Below are 18,967 nucleotides of genomic sequence, written 5' to 3' on the forward strand. Positions count from 1 at the left end.
GTGTGGGCACTTCAGTGGGTCGGGTTATTTGGAATGAAATGGGACACAGAACAGCAGGAGTTTACTCTTTGTTAACCTACCAACAAGCCTTAATCAGCACTGTTCATGTTCCGTGTCTACATAAACCTGTTAGGAGGCCCAAGTCAATGGAATATTAATTACAAAAATGTTTTGTATATAACGTGAATCTTCATCTTAAAAAAAAAACAAACACGTCTCTGTTTGATCCCTTCATAGTCCAGTTTCCTTTAATGCATCCAACAGTTCTTTGGGAGACACATATATACTCCATAAAATGCTTGTTATACAGAGTACTGGAACACTCAATTGACCACTCAGAATGTTAGTGTTTAGATACTAGTTTTCTTTAAAGCGTATACATAATAATAACTACCCTTATTATGTATTTTAAATATTACCAAGCTTTTTCACATTTACTTTCTCATCCAAATCTTGAACATGATCAAGAGTTCATGGAAGATGTAGATACTTTTCCATTGGGCCTATTTAAGCTAGAGGTATATGCAAATTTTTGGCTGATTCTCTTTTATGGAGGATAATCTAGTCTTTCATTTAACAATATTTATTGAGTTCCTATTGCTTAATAGGTACTAGATTCTTTTTTTTTGTTTAGAGCTTTTTTTCCCTACCTACATTATCTACAACACATTAACCAAGAAAGAAGGCCCATAAGTTAAGAAGTCTAAACTCCAGTTTTAGTGTAAGACTTGGGTTGAAATCTCATCATTCCCATGTCTTAAACATTTTTTAAAAATCCATAAAATGGATATAAGAGTACCTGTTTTAGCAAGTGAAATAGTGTATGCAAAACAGCATGTATAAGATTTCAAGAAGTGGTAGCTGTTTTTATTCATTTTGATTCTATTTTAAAACTATACTTATTCAAGTTTTTAAAAGAAAATTACTCACAGTTGGTAAAAAAAAAAATTTAATTCAGCCCATGATGTCATTTCCTATTTGCTTAATGGAGAATAGAATGACAGGTTTTCTGAAGCAGAAGGATATGACATCTCTATCTTCCACATATGTCTATCTTCAAAAAGTTCCTCATCCTCTTCCCACTATCCGCCCCTTCACCTGCCCTGCTGGCCAGCACCAGCATCCGGAAGAGGACACTTGCGCCTCAAAGAGCGGCTGCAGCATGTACAGTGTGCTTAGAAACTCTCCTCCTGCTGTTGGCGAATATGGAAGAAATCTAGACCAAGACCCACTTTGGGGGAGTACCTTCTCAATAGAAAATGACTTTAATTTTCAAAATGAACCCTGTCCTCACAATTTCAAAATCGCCAAGCATTCTTGTCTATGTGTGAAGTGGAAAGGTACAAATTTGTCACGAATTGCCTCTGACTTCACGAGTTTTCCCTTTTTATATTTCCTCATTACGTAATTACTAGTCATTCAATAGGATTTTTCCATTATAAATGGGACCTTTTTCTTTGCGCACCTAGAGGTGCCATGAGTATTCTTTAAGAACTGAACAGATGTCTTTATATTTTTATTAGTGCACTTCTCAGAAACCTACCATTTGCTTTATTGTTAGCTGTTTTAAATGCCAGTGATTGTGTCGTAATTGATATTTGAGACTGATTCATATCCAAAATCTAATTTTAACCTTTCAGAGTAGAGAAAAGAAAACTAACTGATCCACTTGAAGCTTTAAAAGAGAAATACTTGAGACCTTCTCCGGGATTCTTATTTCACCCGCAAGTAAGTATTTTGAATTTGAGACTTCAAGCTTGTAAACTAACTTGTTGATCCTGAAAAGCAGGTGCAATGAAATGAAAGAAATCTTGAGAACATTAGGATTTCCTATGACGCTGGTGTGGAAGAACACAGGAAACTCTAGCAGAACTAAAATCCATACTCTTTAAGGAAAAAGTAATTAAAAGATGTGTAAAAATATCATGGCTTTTGGTGTTCAACTATAGTCTGCTATTGATTACTTACTGAGCCTAAGTGTATTTCAGAGTTAACAGAATTCAGTTAAGAGAATAAATATTGAAGTTGTCCCTTGTGCATAAAAGTTACTGACAGTACGAAAGGGATCATACTGTGGCCCGTCCCAAACTCTTGAAGGTTTTTTTAGCGCTTGGATAAAAACAGGAAATGAGTCTACCTGACAAGTTGTTACCACAGAGGGAGAAGGAATTTATCTAGAGACCACTGGGCATTCCAGAAAAGTTCGGTAATTGCACAGGAATTCACCACAATACACAGAGCTATTTGCTGAGTGGGGTTGTGTCAATTTATCAAAATACATACAGTTTCTCATGGCAAGGAGCATACAAAACAGTGTTATCTGTTTGCTTATCTCTGTGTCCCTACATATTTGGTCACTTTTTAAAAACTGGTTTACATATTAATCAAAATGCGGAGAATTGTATTGACAGTACAAATATATAAACATCTCGCATCTGGCTTCTTGATTTAATGATATTTTATCTTTAATTTTTATTTTTCTAAAGACATCAGCTCTGGTCTTTATGAATAGAAAGCAACAGTTTTATTAAAAAAATACTTGCAAACTGTAAGCTGATTTCTTCTGCTTCAGTATATTCAAAGCCAACATAGTCCTCTAATACAATTGGTGGAACTTTCTGCAAGTTCTCTTATAGGAAGTTAGGATGTAATTACATTATATCATCTAGGATATGTCTCTTTTCTGCCATTCCTCCCTGCCCCCTCTGTTACCTCCTCTTCACTTTTCTAAGTACCTTCCTGAAGTCTTGAGCAACAGAGTATCTGAGCTGAAATACCATCTTCTGGGTTAGCTGGGAAAATCTACCAGTGCTCAAAGATTCTCTGGGTTTCAAACTGAGAAAATATGTATAGCTCAGTATTAAATGGGTTAGGAATATTGCAGTTAGTATTCATTTTATATAGGAAGGGTAAGGAATGATATAATTTACCTTATGGAAGAGAAACAAGTACTAAAATGATAAATGTTTATCAGGTGTTTATATATTATATTTAGGCTGATCTAAATTGTACTTCCAGGCCACAGTGACTAATTCCCTTGAGCAGAATATGCATTTAGTATCAGACATTGCACGAAAAGCAAATCTCTCTTAGTAACTTCCTTTCTACTTACAACTACATGCTTATAAAGATATTGTAGTTGTATACATTTAATGACAATAATCATACTGTTTTCCTATTCTGATCTTTAAAATCTACTGATTAATCAGGTGAAAATTAAGTGCAGTGGGTACATGGTGTGTGTGATGGAGAAACAAAGACTGGGAGTTAGTGTCTGCAAGTGACCCAGTCTACCTGGCCTCCAGTTTCCTTATCTGGCAGATGAGGGAGTCCGGTGAAGGGTCCCTATTCTCCGAAATTCAAAGATTTCCAGCTAGTCAAGGTAAATTTCCTGGTTCATAAGATGGGAGACTTTGTGTACCAATAACTCCCTATACGCATGCAGCTGTTAGAAATACAGCATGTTTAATTAACAGAATATAGAAAACATGCCATCCTTTAGTATTTCCGAGGTAAGGAGGGGCCTGTACAGTGCCTGGAGCACCGCGGTCATTCCCTGGGACCTTCAGGAACATGCCCGTCAGAGTGCGGTGCAGTGTGTTTCCTTTCCACACCAGAATATCATGCTTTGTGCACAGGACTGCCTGTTGCTATGTGTCGCTATGAGAACAGGACCCAAGAGTGGTCATCAAAGTACTTAATACCTGATATGTTGTGAGGACTGACCAATCCAGTTTGACTCCTGCATTCCAGAGTCCTTCCTGTACCAACTGTTAATGCTTTAGTTGCTGGGCGGGACCTCTGCTTAAGGGGGGTTTAGGGAGATGGCCAGGACATTGGGGTGGGGGAGATATTCAGGGTGCTTGGGATACAGGCTGTTTACTAATGACTACAGAAATACTTCATTACTTTCTAATCATCATGGCTGTTTTCATGTGTCTTGGCTGTACATCACTGGGACACACATGAGTTAGAGACTTGCCTGGGAGAAACTTGGGCCACCCTGTTTTCATCCAGCCCTCAGAAAACCTGCCTCAGATGTTCTGGTAGAATTGTTTTGTTCTAATATATCAAATTCCATCTAGCTTCAAGATCCACCCACAAACAAACAAAACTGCCCAGAGTTTGAAGCCAGAAATAACTGCTTTGCAAGTGGCTCCACTAGTTATTAGCACAAGTGCTTAGGTTTTGAGCAGTGCAGTTCACCCCTCTGAGCCATCTCGGTCATTGTGATGGGAGTGCTCCTTCCAGCCACACCAGGGTAGCTGTTGAATCGGCCTTCATGCACTGACATGCTTAGCACTGTGCTTTGCATGTGGAGGGACCTAAATAAGGAAAAGCTATTCCTGTTCATGGATGCAGAAGAATTCCATTTTGAATGTAAAGGAATGTCAGTAAAAGACCCTCCTGATGTCCCCTGAGCCAGATTTTTGGTGTGTTTATACCATGTACCTAGACATGCTTGTAAATGTGCTTACTGTACTCTCTGCACTTCCTCACTGGGCAGCAATAGGGTGGCACAGAGCAAAAACCCAATATGGGGAGACTTGCCTCTGCTCCCAGAGCTTGATTTTGTAGCTGAGTAAGTGCTGGGATAAGAACGTTTATTACTTCATCTTCCATTTAAAGTATGAGGGAGCCAATCACATGGGCCCTTTGGGACTATGTATCTTAATCTTTAGGATGGGAATAATGCCTACTCTATTTCTCAGGGTTATCATAATTGTAAAGAGGAGACCACATGTTTTCAATGCTTTAGGGAAACATAAATAGAGCTATAAGTGCTTGGTAGTGGTATTTTCTGGGCAAACCTGGTTTTACTATTTCTGTATGTTTTTATGTTCTACTTAACATGCCCCTTTGCACAGTTCCTAATCAATGAAAGGTGACTGACTTAATAAATATTTATTGAATTTTATTGAAAGAGTATTAGGCCATGTTACTGTATTTCGAATACTCATATTTTAAAAACTCTTCTCAAAAGTACCTAGAGGATATGGGACCACATACATTAAAATGAAAAGACACATGCTGGTTTTCATCATTCTCAGGGTCTAATGTATCCTCTTAGTTCAATGGTTAAAGAAGTATGTTTGCTCTGTTTGGCCACTGGGGGACAATTTGATCTTCTTCTTTCCTCTTATAGATAAGTTAGTTTAATACACTAGAAAAATAGCATTGTACAATTTCTCCCTAAATGGTTAAAAATTATCTGTGGAGTCTTAGTTTAGGTTATATTTTTTGAAAAGGAGATACAGCCACAAGCAGAGGAAATAATGGGAGTGATATTACTGTGTGATTTTTGAAATGTTCTTTTCATTGATTTCTCTGTTGGGTACTTTGCTCATATCAGTAGCTCATTTGAATTGCTATTTGACAATAACAACGTCGTAAAACTGGCTATTATTTCTTGGCTTGATTTTCCTATACTTTTAATTTTAGCAATAAAATATGCATTTTATTTTCAAACATTTGACTTAGTATACATCTGCAGCAGAAGTTTTTTACCTCTATTTTTGCTTTTCATTCATTTTTATTTTCTTTCCCACAAAATGTCAGACTATACTGTTACTGCATCCCAAAGAACGAGGAAAATATTAGTCTTTTCTAAGTTGTCATTTCTATATTAATGTGAAAGCACTTAAGTCTTCTTCCCTTCATTTTCTGTTTTGCTTCCAACAAGTGTTTCTGACTGCTATATTGCTTTTGTGATAAACCTTTCATCCTTAAAAACTGTGCGTCTTCCTTAACTTGTGATAGCAAAACTTGTGACAGCAAGACATATCCCACTCAACCAAGCGGAATGATATTTTTAAGGGAAATGCATTTGCGTTTCCTGGAAGCGCTTCTAAGTCACTCAAGTTTTCTCCAGTGATTCTAGTCATAAATTGTCATAAATAGCTAAACGTTTGTAGTTCTTTAAGTTAAGGTGTTTTCACTGCTGATGGTCTGAGTCCCGGTGGATTACCTTGTTCCATGATTTACATTTGAATAAATATCTTATTTGCTTTGCTATTAACCTAAAAATGGAAAAGACTATATTTTTTAGGAAATATCTTGTTTTTAATTATTCAAAATTTAGGAGTCATGTTTTATAATGAGTAAAAACAGAAAGTATTTACTTTGCTATTTAAGAGTGGGTAGTAGATAGTGTTTAGCTTTCTTGGAAAAAGCATTCTGGTTTATAAACTTAATTCTAAAATTTAATTAACAAAAATAGAGGAAATTCATCAGTGTTAATGAAAATATTTAATTTTCATTTCCATAGCTTTTACTGAAGGTATAATTACATGATAAGCAAAAAGATTACTAAGTTAGTATAAGTGTTAATTTCTGAAAGGATAGATTTTTAGTAAAGATACCGATACAGAAGTACAGAAGTAATTTTTTGTTTTTGTTTCAATTTTGCTCCCAGTTCCAACTGCCTGATCAGAGAACTTGGGTAAGTTTCCTACTTAATATTTTTGACTAAAAAAAAAAAAAAATGGAGCTTTACAAGGAAACCAACTTATATTCCAAATTGCTTTACAGACATAAAGAATTCTGAGCCCCTTTCCATTAATGATACGACTTCAGAAGATGGTTTTTCAGCTTGTGAAGCTGCAAAATATTTTCAGTTATAATTGGACATTTAGTGTGCTTATAAATTGTTTACAGAAAGAAGTTTGTTCTATAAATCTGACCCATTCTGCATAATTATACCTTGATGTAGAACACTTTGGGGGCACTTGGGAGCATGTTATTAAAAGAAGCTTTGAGATGGCTCACTAAGTAGAAAACAACGATTATTTGGAGGAGCCTCTATCAGCATGTTAAAGATGCTTTTGATAAAGGCTTCAAAACAATAAAACTTAAACTTAGGTGTAGATACAAGCTGACAGTGGAATTCATATCCATACATCCCAGGCAAGAACTTGCTTCTACCTCCCAGGAGAGATAAGACTAAATGTTTATAAATCCATGTCTAGCTAGTGAATGGATCTTTTAGCATTGGGTCTCACTTCCTTAGCTCTCAGTTACTATTTTAGATACAGTCAATTGTCAGTTAATGATACTAGGGGACAACTTTATTTTTTATTCAAAATAAAAAGTAGTGCTTATTTCCTTCTCACTCCCAAATAAACCGTGGGTCAGTGGGAATTTACATAAATAACATATATTACAAAATTTCCTCGAAGCATATGTATACTGATTTTGAGGGATAGGTAAAATTTTGGAATATAGTTCAATTTTTCTTTAGTTACCACATATAACTATATGTAAAGTATTTTATGCTGGAGCACTATAGAACTTACCTATTTCTAATATCTGACGTTGGTTTTCCTTTATCAGATACTCCTCCATTTTTTCTTCTGTGGAATATGTCATCAATTATGATTTTTCTCAGCTCTATAGACTTTTAAGAATTAAGTTCACTTATTTCCAAAGTACTGGATAAGAAGAGAGAGACAGACGCCCTCAGGCAAAGTGGTGTAGGGAAGGGGCTGCTCCTTCACTGTCCTGGCCTGTGTGTCCCGTGCACCTCATCTGCCTTTCCTGGCAGAGCTTATGTCCTCAGTGTCATGCCTCACAGTCCTCACTTTCCAAGGAGAGTATTACTTCCCAGTAGTGACGTTGGTACTTCAAGCATAAGGTGCGTCCCCTCCGTAAAATGACCAACGGTTTTGTAACCTCCCAGGCCAATATGAGATTTGAAGTCAGACTCCATTTGCTGATAATACAGTGGTACAGCAGCTGCCATTGCGGTTCTTTGGATGCACTCCCACACCACTGATTCCTAGGTCTTTCAGAGCTGTGACTTATATGTGTGGTATCAAACATGGATACTAACGGGAAATATTAGAGATACATGATTTTATTTTTAGTGGTAAAAACTCTAAGTGATTTCATGACTGTGATTGCTGAATGCGATATATGGAGTGACATGATGATAAAATGTGAATATTTACTTCCCCTCCAAATAGCTATATTTTGAGACTTCTCAAGATTATCAAGGGAATAATTATAGAAAACTACCAAATTTACAAACTTTCCCATCATAAGTTTTAGTTATGAAAAGTTAGTTGTTTTATGATAAAGGCATGTGTAATCTAATTTGTGAAACATTAGGTCACGTAATTTATGGTGCCATTGGACATATCATTTCATATCATCAGATTGTCACTTTAATAGTTTTAATAATAAGAAACTTCTTTATGTCATCAATTATTGGCCTCCAGATAATAAATGTTAGGCTAAGTACTTAGGACCCAGTTGATGATATCTTGCCTGCTGAAATGTTTTTAAAAATACTAACTATTTGAACAGAGATATAGCTACATTTTTTTTTGTTTTGGTAGAAGCTAGGGAGTTGTATCTAAATATTAGTTTGCGTCATTATGAAGTTAATAGCCTCTTGGGGACTGGAAGGGGGTGAAATGACTTCCTCTTCCTGACATCTGGCTGCAGATACCATCAACAACTATTATATACATATATATATATATAAATACAAATTACTGTTCCATAAAAAAACCTTTCATTTACGGATCAGAGATTAGCTTATAACATTAATAGGACACAGAGCAATACACTTCTAAAATATATGATCTAACTTTTCCTCCTTTATTTCCCCCATTCTCAGCAAGTTTCTTATTCGTAGTAGTACATATTGCCTTCTTCATTGGATTTTTCCTAACCGAAAAAAATATGAATAGCTTGACTCTGTTCCATTTATCCAAATTAATTTAAAAAAATACCAAGTCAGACTTTAAAATGAAGGTCAAAACTTATGTAAAATGACTGTTTTCATGAGGAACATCACATGGGTCAGGCCAGATGGCCAGAGACGGTTGGAGTTTTGATGTACACACTAGATAAAGCTCATCTTAATCCACCGCCTTAATTCAAGGTATTGATTAGGGCTCAGGTTGGTCACAGAACTGCTAAACGACCCCAGTTGGCAAGTGTTTAAGTCACTTCTATGTGTCCTAATGGGGGAACTTATTCTTTTTAGCTGAGGTCATGTGCAGTAAGATCAAATCTTATGCAGGGTTCAAGGTGGCTTTTGTATTGCTTCTGTTGCAGCTAGCTAGACAGAGATGGGGGGGGGTGTCAGTAGCTACCCTCAGCTCACTTCCCATCTTCTCCCCCACATCCCCACTCCAATTTAGTCCTCTTTTCTTTTGATACCAGAAGCCCAAGGTGGGGGTGGTTTATAAGACAGGCACTTGGGTAACCCCTATTATCTTTAAGAATGTCATTATTTAGTCATCAAGCCCATAATATATTTTCTTGTTTCTTGATGGTTTTCCCAAATGGAAACAGTTTGAGTTAAAGTAATCACAGTGATCTTTCTTCAGAAGGAGCTATTAGCAGCTACTAAAGCAAGACACATTTCTCAACAGCCAATTGCTCTTAAATAACTTGAAGGACTTGTAGTTTATATGAGCTAGAGATGAAAGCAGAGAATAATAGTCATGAGTAAGCTATTTTCCATATAAAAGGAAAAGTGTGCCTATAAGATGTATTGCCACGGGAATCTGAGTGTGTCGGCAGGGCGGACACTCAAATGATTTAAAACCACTAGATAATGAAACTTTACTCAGATATTAAATGTACATAAATAAAACATTTATAATCATCACCCATGCACTTACTATTCTGCCCAATAAATACAAGCGATTATGACCCTTACCCTGGCTTGTTACTGCTAATCAGCTTGAAGGCTAGAGGTCATTTTTCACTCAGACAATTTATTCCATGGAGGATGGAATATCAAAATGATTTTCTACAAGGAACAATTAGAAGGAATAAATGCAAATAAAATAGTATCATAAAATATTTCTGGATTGATTTTTTAATAAATAAAATCCCAAGTAATAGGCAAATGCTAATGCTCCGGCTGAGGGGGACGATGGCCGTGTTCTGCAGGGACAGAGTTTCCGCCAGCCGGGCTGAGCAGCAGCAGCATCATTCCATATCTCTGCCCTGTGATCAGTACCTGTCAAAATCCTTCATGGTGACAAATGTGCTGTCCGCTTGCATCTGTGGAGAATGTTTTAGCAGCTGAGTGATTATGAATCAAACCCCTGAGCTTATAGCCCCTACCGCCTCCCAATGCGTTCACATTTGTCGTCTGACAAGTAAATGTATCTTGACTTTCCTCTGAGATTTTTTTTGCACTGTGTTTGATGAAAGACATTTGGCAAATTGGCAGTGGTACCCTGTACATTGCAATTTGTAGCTCGCATTAGGAGTCCCGGCATGAAATGCGAGGTCAGACTCTAGGATAAAGGGAAAAAAAGAAAGAGAGCTAACTATGACATGAATAGTCATTTGAAGAATCGAGCATAAAAATTTTCCAGTTGTAAGAAGACAATCACGTCCAGGCCATTCTGTGAAGATTTTGCTCTAATTTAAGGAGTCAGTGGTGTTCTCTCCAGCTGCGTGTGCATGGAATGTATCATTTTGTTAATTTTCCTTTTGAGTCAGAAGTGTTCCCTTTTATTTTTTAACCTGAGTTTATAAACGAGGGCTCCACCTCTGTCCTGCCATCTCATCAGCAAAAGAACCATCCTCCTGTGTTGAACAGTCGCTTGAATGTGCAGTTGTTACCACTTTTAATCCTTGCGTGGAGTCTTCTGGTCTACCACCCAGCTCTGTGAGAAACATGCAGAGTGCATACAGAGTGCAAACACCTTTTTAACAGCTCTCCGAGCTCTCTGGTGGCATAATGCCCTGAGAAGCAAATAAATAATGGGAGAGTTGATTTAACAAGATGGCCTGAGAGTTTGCTTTTTCTACTTAAAAACTCAGTAGTAAGCAGCTTCCAAATAAAATGTAAGCACCGAGGAAACGTAACATTTTGAGAGTGGTAACGGAAAGGGGATAGCTTCTCTAACTGTGAACATGAAGGATCAAGTCACATTAAAAGTGAATGTGGCCCTCTGGTTGTGACTCTGTCAAGTATGTGTGAAGGTGGACTAGAACTTGAAGAGTGTAGGCAAAATAAATTAGATTGTTTGAGGGGAAGAATTAGGCAGCAGACTTTCTTTCAGGAATATTTCTCCAAGAGTGTGGTTACACTAATCGCTCCCCTTATAACAGCCATGCCAAGTTTTGTTGTATGAAGATACAATATTATGAACTGATCTTCCCACTCCATCTTTGTTCAAATTAGTATTTCATCAGAATTCTATGTATATGATCCTACTTAAAATTTAGTATATCCAGCTATTCATAAACATAGTCTTAGGCAAAATACCTCATACACACTTAATTTTTCTTTCTTTATTACACACTTTTGGTTTAAGCTGTAACTTTGGAACACTTGATGTTTTTCATGCTGTGAGTTCTTTTCATGAGACTCCATGCTTCCTAGGGTTTTTATTAACTAGGCAGGCATCTTTTCTTATAATTTTCAGTTTACTGTTAGTATCCATGACATAAATACCAGTGCTCTCACTTAATTTAATAAAAATCTAATTTAGCTTTATTATCTCTCATATATTTCATTGCTCAATTGTATATCAGATTTTTATAAAATGGCCTAACCAAGGTCTTATGAAAAACTATACCCAGCATTTTATGAGCTTTCTAACCTTTACTATTCCCCAAATTACTAAATTCTGTCATTTAATATTGAGACACAATGACCTCTTTCTACAGACCATTTCATTCAGCAGATTTGATGCTTCTTCTTCTTTTTTTTTTAATGGTGTTCGTGCTTTGGAAGGGATTACTACAGAAGAAGGGATGTCCGGCGGGTCCTTTATGGTCTTGCGCTTTTGCCTTTTAGATGTCAGCTATTGAAAACATGGCAGAGAAGCTAGAGAGCTTCAGTGCGCTCAAGCCTGAGGCCAGTGAACTTCTCCAGTCAGTCCCTTCCATGTTCAACTTCAGAGCGCCTCCCAGTGCCCTCCCAGAGAACCTCCTGCGGAAAGGAAAAGAGCGCTATACCTGCAGGTAACTGCACAGTTGACTGTGGCTGGCTTCCGGAAAACCTCCCCTCTGATTTCAAAGGCCCTCCTGCTGTTTGTTTTGGAAATTATTCATGATTGGATGATTAATAGCGACCATGATAGATCTCAGGCACTTCAAAGTACTCTTTATTTAGTGAGATAGAAAAATAGGGGTTTTAAAAACTTACTATTAAATGAGAATTTTAACGTAGGCCACTTGGTTGTGATAAATGAGGTTGGAAACGGTCCAAATATTATCTACTTGTTTCACTTTGATATTTATGAATTTTCTTTCACAGTTAATTATTTTCATTCAAAATTATACTACTACTGTCTTTAAGCATACATTTATTAATTGTCATGGCACTGACGAATAAGGTCATTGATGAAGGATAAATGAGGTCCATCAGTGAAGAAAGCTAAGCGAATACGTTTGTTGTTGCCCATCAGTAATACAAGAAAGTGCGTGTGTTGTTTCTGTTTTCTCTTTTTTTAAAACGAAATAAATTATTCTTATAATTTCTGAATTGTCTTCAGAAATCTGTGGCATCTGACTCAGGCGAATCAATGTATCTGCTCTTTGGAAAAGTTGTCACTGTGTTTCCAGACAAGATTTCACAGGAACATACCTTGATGGATGGGGTCTTAGAATCTTGTCTGATCTGATACCACTCAGCACGTAGAGAGTTGTCACTGTGGTTAACATGTAAAATGACTTGAAACATTTGAAATCTGTTTACATCCACCCAGAATCACAGACTCTTGTCATTTTTTTAAGCCTCTTGTCTGGTTCCATTTTGTGAACATAAAGATACAGAATTAATAAAAAAGGTTTATGGGGGTCATCAAAACTAATGTCTGTGTTCATAAACCTCTTGCTCATGCATGATCAAATTCAACCAGCTCTCATAACCCAGCCTTTATTTGTAGAGTTATTTATATCTGTAGAATGGCTTTGTTGCAAATTTGAAATACCAAAGGCATGTGAGTTCCATGCAAAATTAATTAAATCAGGAATTAGCATCTGGCTTCTATGTAGCTCGAGTGAAATAAAATCAATTGTGCTGACTTTCTCTCATAAACATCTTTTCATAACAGATACTGTGGCAAGATTTTCCCAAGGTCTGCGAACCTCACGCGGCACTTGCGAACCCATACAGGAGAGCAGCCTTACAGGTTTGACAATGGCTTTTACTAAATATCTTGATAAGCATTGTAATAATTAAAGTGCGCTCATTGCCACAATTTTAAAGGAAACTACTTTTGGGTGTGTCTGAATGTATGTGTCTGTTCAATTTTGAGTCCAAGAAAAACTAACTAATGGCTAGGATAAAAATTAGAAGAGTCCTAATTTCTTTAATCACAGCTTCTGATATCTCAGTTTAAAAGTTCTAACAGTGTCTAATATAGAAGTATTCAAAAAGGTTAGCTGTTAAAAATTTAATTTTAGTTTTCTCTTTTCTCAATAATCAGTGCTCTTTCAACTGATAATCATCATAATGCAGCCTCCTTTTCCAAACCTTACTCTCTGCTAGGAGTTAACAGGTACATTCCTTTGTTTTTTCAGTACAGTTGAGTTAGAGGCTGCAGGTCTCAATAGGAGGTTAAAGGAGTGAACCTTAAATCTGGGAGGAAAAAAAAGAGGAACCTAGGGGTAGAACATGTAAAGTAGGATATATTATAGGAAGAGGGGCACTTCCCCCAGCAATCTCTAAAGTAACTCTTAGCTTATTCAGTTACATGGGGCATGTATCTAATTTTAACATTACTGTTTACTAAAGAATGAAAGTAATCAACACTCTCTCTTCCAGTTTTAAAATGTAATCTACATTGTTCAATGTGCCATGCTTTGCACATAGTATTAGGTACTCATAAATATTTCTTTAAAGAATGAATGTTATTTATCTTAAGTAATATTGTAATTTCATTCTGCTTTGAAATTCTTATGTATTGCATATGTGTACAATTATTTTTGTCTGAATGTTCACTTTTTCATTAAAATAAATAAATTATTTATTAGGTTTCCAAGACTTTTTCCATACAAGAATAAGAAAATGGGCAGGCCAATACCTACCTGAAGATCATGGAAATTTTAGGAGAAAACTAGAGGGACTTAAACTTAGAAGATGTTTCTTAGAAGAAAAGTGTTTTCTGAGATTCTTTGCTTTCCTGCAGGTTTTATAAATCACTAATTATAAGTGATAGTTATACTTCATATAGGATAGGATACACTTGATATAGTAAGTCTCAGAGGGATATAAAAATGGAAAGTTGTGATTTTTCTTTTTGAGAAAATTTTAGATCCCAGGAATTCTGTGTAAGTGAAAGGCAAGATTTCCACAGTGACATTTTGTCATGGCCAAAGGTTGGTAAGCAACTGTGATATTATGGTCACTTCACTCTTTCATGACACCCCAATTCAGTGGTGTTATTCCACCCCATATATTGTGCCATTATTGTCTGTATGTTTTTTAAAACACAAACCAAAATGTTGGCATAACTGGAGATCTTAATCATTTCCCCAGCTCCTCTGTTTCACAAGTGAACAAATTCAGATCCTCAGATACTCATTGCCTCCTCTAATGTTTGGCGCTGATACATCCGGAGTTAAAAGGCAGGCCCGGGGCTCTCACACCAGGGGTTTTATCTCTTGCCAGGATCCCAAGGGCTCCCCTGACCCCAGTTTACATCCACAGTCTTAATAGTGTACTACTCGTAATTGTGTTACGTGTTCATTTTAAGTATTTCTGAAACTTAGGCATTTAACCACCTACTAAATTGTTAGAGTAGAATGGAATGATTTTTTTTTTTTAAGATCACTAAACTTTTTGGCCAAGATATTAGCAAAGGAAATCTACAAAGTAACAGATAATTACTATCCTTATTAGCCAGTTTTATTTATAAAAATAAATAGAGGGGATGATGTTTATTAGATTTGGAAAAGTCCCTTTCATACAGGCAGAAAGTTGGAAGCATGTCAGAATCTAGCTGTCTTCCTCACAGTTTGTGTAGAAAATGTTTCGAGTGGAAATTTTTCTGAAGAGTTTTTTGGGGAGCATACGTTTTCTCTATCAGTATTCATAGGTGGTTCTGCTCAGTACAGCGCAGCTGTGCTCACTGTCCCTGATTCTCAGCACAGTGAGCCTTGGAGGCTGACACAGTTGGTGCAGGGGAGGCCACAACTCCATATATATATACATGGTGGAGCAAAGTAGGTTTACAGGTGTGAGTATGCAGAAGAGTTTATTCTAGTACAGTTATTTATTAATTATTGTATTCCATACGAATGGCTGTAAACCTACTTTTACTGTGTCCTCTCTCTATATATTTTTCAAAAGCAGAGATTAAAATATTACAACTATCATCCTTGTGGAGTTTCATACATTTTTAAATTAATGTTTTAAGTGAGGGAAGTTGAGGAACTCCATGATGCCAGAATAATTTTTTAAGGGGGAAAATTAAATCAGTCCTTGAGTTGGTTTATTGATTCTAGGCCAAAGTCACTGGTTAAACAGATTTGTTTTCCCTACTGACCTAACGAGTCTTCTGGCATCACCTGGAGATAGCCATCGAAGCCCAAACACCTGTAGAAGCAGATGGGTGTTTGCTAGAAGCCCAAATACTTGTAGAAAATGGATGGCTGTTCACCTGTGTATAGTGAACATCCATAGAAGCAGAATGGAATGGGGTGATTTTTTATGGAGAGCACTTGAACCACTAAGTCTGCGTTCAGAAGTGGGAGGAGAAGGGCTCTTCATACATGGAAGAATGAGTTAAGACTATTCTGGATGCTAAGTGAAAAAATTTCCCTTAAAAGTTATCTGGAGAAAGTTGATTTTTGTGTGTGGTTCAAGCAGTACACATACAAAAAAACATAAACAAATAATGCAATTTTTAAGATGCTAGAGAAATACTCCATAAGTTACCATTTTCCTTCCTCAGTGATAAGAACTGGGTGGGAGGGGGTTACAGTTTTATTTTATGTCTAAAGGAGAACTTCAGAATATTAGCTAACTAATATTAAATGCTTTCCTGAAACCTGACCAGGTTTGGAACTGCCACACACTTTTTAACAAGAATAGAAATGGAAAATTAGGGGCATGGAGAGGGGAAGTTAATCAAGGAAGACCTTTGTTTTTATTTCAAAAAGAGAATTTTGTGGCACTCTTACTTTCTTTTGTAGCAGTTTAAAAGTTAGCAAAAGGATTTGCAGGTCCTAATCACTACAGATAGTAAAACTCAGTATTTTTGATACTGAGTAAAACTCAGTATCAGACTAAACCATTCATGTTTTTTCAGTTTTCAAAGTTTGGAATGTTTATTGTTATATTTGGAGAAGATAAATGAATTTCCTTTAGGATTAGCAATTGAAAAAGTGACTTTATTAAGAAATTATTTAATTAGACTGAAATTTGTAATAAAAATAATCTTTTCACTTTATCTGAAAAATTTGTGAATTTGTTTCCCATTTGTTTATGTTGGATTTAATTTTATTGTCCTCAGAAGATAAAACAATACCACTATTCCATAATGTTCTTAATTTTATGAGATTTATTTAAAATATTAGAATAATGTTTCTAATATTAAATATTAGAAAAATATTAAAATATTGATCGCCCTAATCAACTCAGGAGCAGTCAGATCACCAATATTGTAATATCATTTTTGTACGATACCGTAAAGTCATGAAAACCTTTAAAGCAATCAATCCATTGGAGTTGAAATGTTGACTGTGTGAATAGTGTTCTGGCTTGTACCTTTTCTCTAAGGTTTTATATAGGTGGTTACTTTCAGATATTGGGTTTCCTGGTCTCAGAAATACCTTTTGATTTGCCTACAAACCTCTTCTCTGTTTATTTTTCAGATGCAAATACTGCGACAGGTCGTTTAGCATATCTTCCAACCTGCAGCGGCATGTGCGCAACATCCACAACAAGGAGAAGCCCTTCAAATGTCACTTATGTGACAGGTGTTTTGGTCAGCAGACCAACCTAGACAGACACCTAAAGAAGCACGAGAATGGCAACATGTCTGGTAGGTGATCGGATTTGTTTCGAGGAGAGGATGTTCTTTTTTTAATTGAAAAGATTATCATGCTTTTCTCATTTTACTTCACTTTCACTCTTGAATCAGATCCTACTGTGCAAATTTGCAGTGTGACTGCCTTGAGATTTTAGAGTGATTTTGAGATCTTAGAGCCTTATTGGAATTATCCTTTATTCTCCTGTACTCATCTCCATGGGCAATCTCAAAGACGATTATGACCCAAACTCACAGGAGATGTAAATAAAGGTTTTCCATATTGCATGATCCATTCACACAGAGTGTGGCCCCCAGGAGCAGCAGGCGTTCTAGCGTGCGGCACCAGAGTACTAGCTTCTGCACATTGACTGAAATACCATGGCTGCTTTTGCAGGGCCGTCTGGCGTTTAGAAACCTCTCCAGGGTGATGACTTCTTTTAGAGATTAGCGATAGAAGATTATGGACATGATCAGGGTGACCCATAGAAAATGATAGTAGAGTGTGGTTTTGGTCACAAATGCTGGTGTAGAACAAAGTTTTTAATAATTTAAGTTTTTTAGACAAAAATCTTCCCTTGCCCCAGACCTGTCAGCACATAGTTAGCAGAAGAGATCGTGGGTTTTCTAGCCTTTGGCTTCTGGTAGTTAGAAAATTAGCCATTAACTAGCATTTACCTGCTGGCATGTGTGTTGGGAGCCACCCTGTGTGGCCACAGTTTGTTTCTAGAGAATTAAGAAAGTGACTTGGGGGTGGGAGGAGAGGATGAGTGCGAAGGTCAGGAAAAGAGGTTTTAAGAACAGAAAAATGGTGGACTTACACGAAGTATAAACCTTTACTTAAAGAATGCATTTTTAATGACCCCCTCCTCCACAGTACAGGCACACTGCTCGTGACATATGACCTTGGAGGACCACTACTTAGAGCTATATACTGTTCATTTCCCTCAAGGCCAAAGATCTAAGGATCATGGTTTAAAAATATCAGGTTTTAGACCCAGAAGTCTAATCCAATATGCACAACTGGCTATACTTTCTCACACTGTGCTCCCTTACAGTATACTATTAAAATTTTCTAGTTCCAATTATTTCAGAAATAAGTTAGATAAGTTAAAAATATAATGTACCATAGATGAATACCTATTTGTTGATCCAAGTTAGAATTTTATGAAACTGAGGGAAGTTCTAACCTCTTGGTTTTGTATCTAGACTATTGTGATGAACTATTAAATTTTAGATATTCTGTGGGCAAGATACACAGCATGGAGTGACTGTAAAAGTCTGACCACATCTAAAGTGTTTATAGGGCTGTAAATTTATGGGAACCTTGCAACAATCTGATCATGCAGGTATTATGATTCTAATTGTTTTTAGGTAAAGAAGCTGAAGGCCCTCCAATAATGTCCTCTTACTACTGTACACAGTCTACCCATGGCTTAGCCCACCATGTCAGAATGCAGAATTTTCAGCGCGTTTTCAGTTTTTGGGGCAACGTATTGACAGCAACCAGGCCTGAGTACTTTCTCTGGCCCAGTCCCTTTCAGTCCTCTTAATAAACTGCCTCGCCCTCTCTTCTCACCAAATGAACAGAACCTTCCCCCATCACAGAGAAGATAAGAGGAAGCTAGTGGGAGAAATAACATCTTGGGGAGACTGTATATCGTGATTCCAAGGGACTTTCATTGGCATGTGCATTATGATAAATTAAGTTACCGTATAAATAATAGTCTTTTTCATATAAGGCCTCCTCTCCCCTCAGGTACGGCAACATCGTCGCCTCATTCTGAACTGGAAAGTACAGGTGCGATTCTCGATGACAAAGAAGATGCTTACTTCACGGAAATCAGAAATTTCATTGGGAATAGCAACCACAGCAGCCAGTCTCCCAGGAACACAGAGGAGAGGTAAAGCTGGTTTGTAAACTCTGTGGTTTCTGAAATGAATATGTTTTCAGGTACATTTTCTGCGTTTGTTGTTTGTGATACTGCTATTGCTCCTACCACCAA

The 18,967-nt window shown here is 36.8% G+C and overlaps 1 protein-coding gene across 10 annotated transcripts in view; it reads left to right on the forward strand.

Annotated features, from left to right (window-relative positions):
- Nucleotides 1-18,967, forward strand: part of MECOM (MDS1 and EVI1 complex locus) — a 551,406-nt gene that overhangs the window by 522,745 nt on the left and 9,694 nt on the right. For 7 of the 10 annotated variants that reach the window (XM_053657783.1, XM_053657784.1, XM_053657787.1 and 4 more), the window contains 6 exons: nucleotides 1,641-1,728; nucleotides 6,416-6,442; nucleotides 11,780-11,946; nucleotides 13,041-13,118; nucleotides 16,807-16,976; nucleotides 18,721-18,865. In XM_053657783.1, coding sequence (XP_053513758.1) covers nucleotides 1,641-1,728; nucleotides 6,416-6,442; nucleotides 11,780-11,946; nucleotides 13,041-13,118; nucleotides 16,807-16,976; nucleotides 18,721-18,865 — 675 coding nt within the window. The remainder of the gene's footprint in view (nucleotides 1-1,640; nucleotides 1,729-6,415; nucleotides 6,443-11,779; nucleotides 11,947-13,040; nucleotides 13,119-16,806; nucleotides 16,977-18,720; nucleotides 18,866-18,967) is intronic. The other 3 variants (XM_053657785.1, XM_053657786.1, XM_053657788.1) reach the window with 1 other exon arrangement.

The sequence above is a fragment of the Artibeus jamaicensis genome, unplaced genomic scaffold (assembly GCF_021234435.1).
Source record: "Artibeus jamaicensis isolate MK-2021 breed Jamaican fruit bat unplaced genomic scaffold, CSHL_Jam_final scaffold_474, whole genome shotgun sequence".
In the NCBI taxonomy this organism is placed as follows: Eukaryota; Metazoa; Chordata; class Mammalia; order Chiroptera; family Phyllostomidae; genus Artibeus; species Artibeus jamaicensis.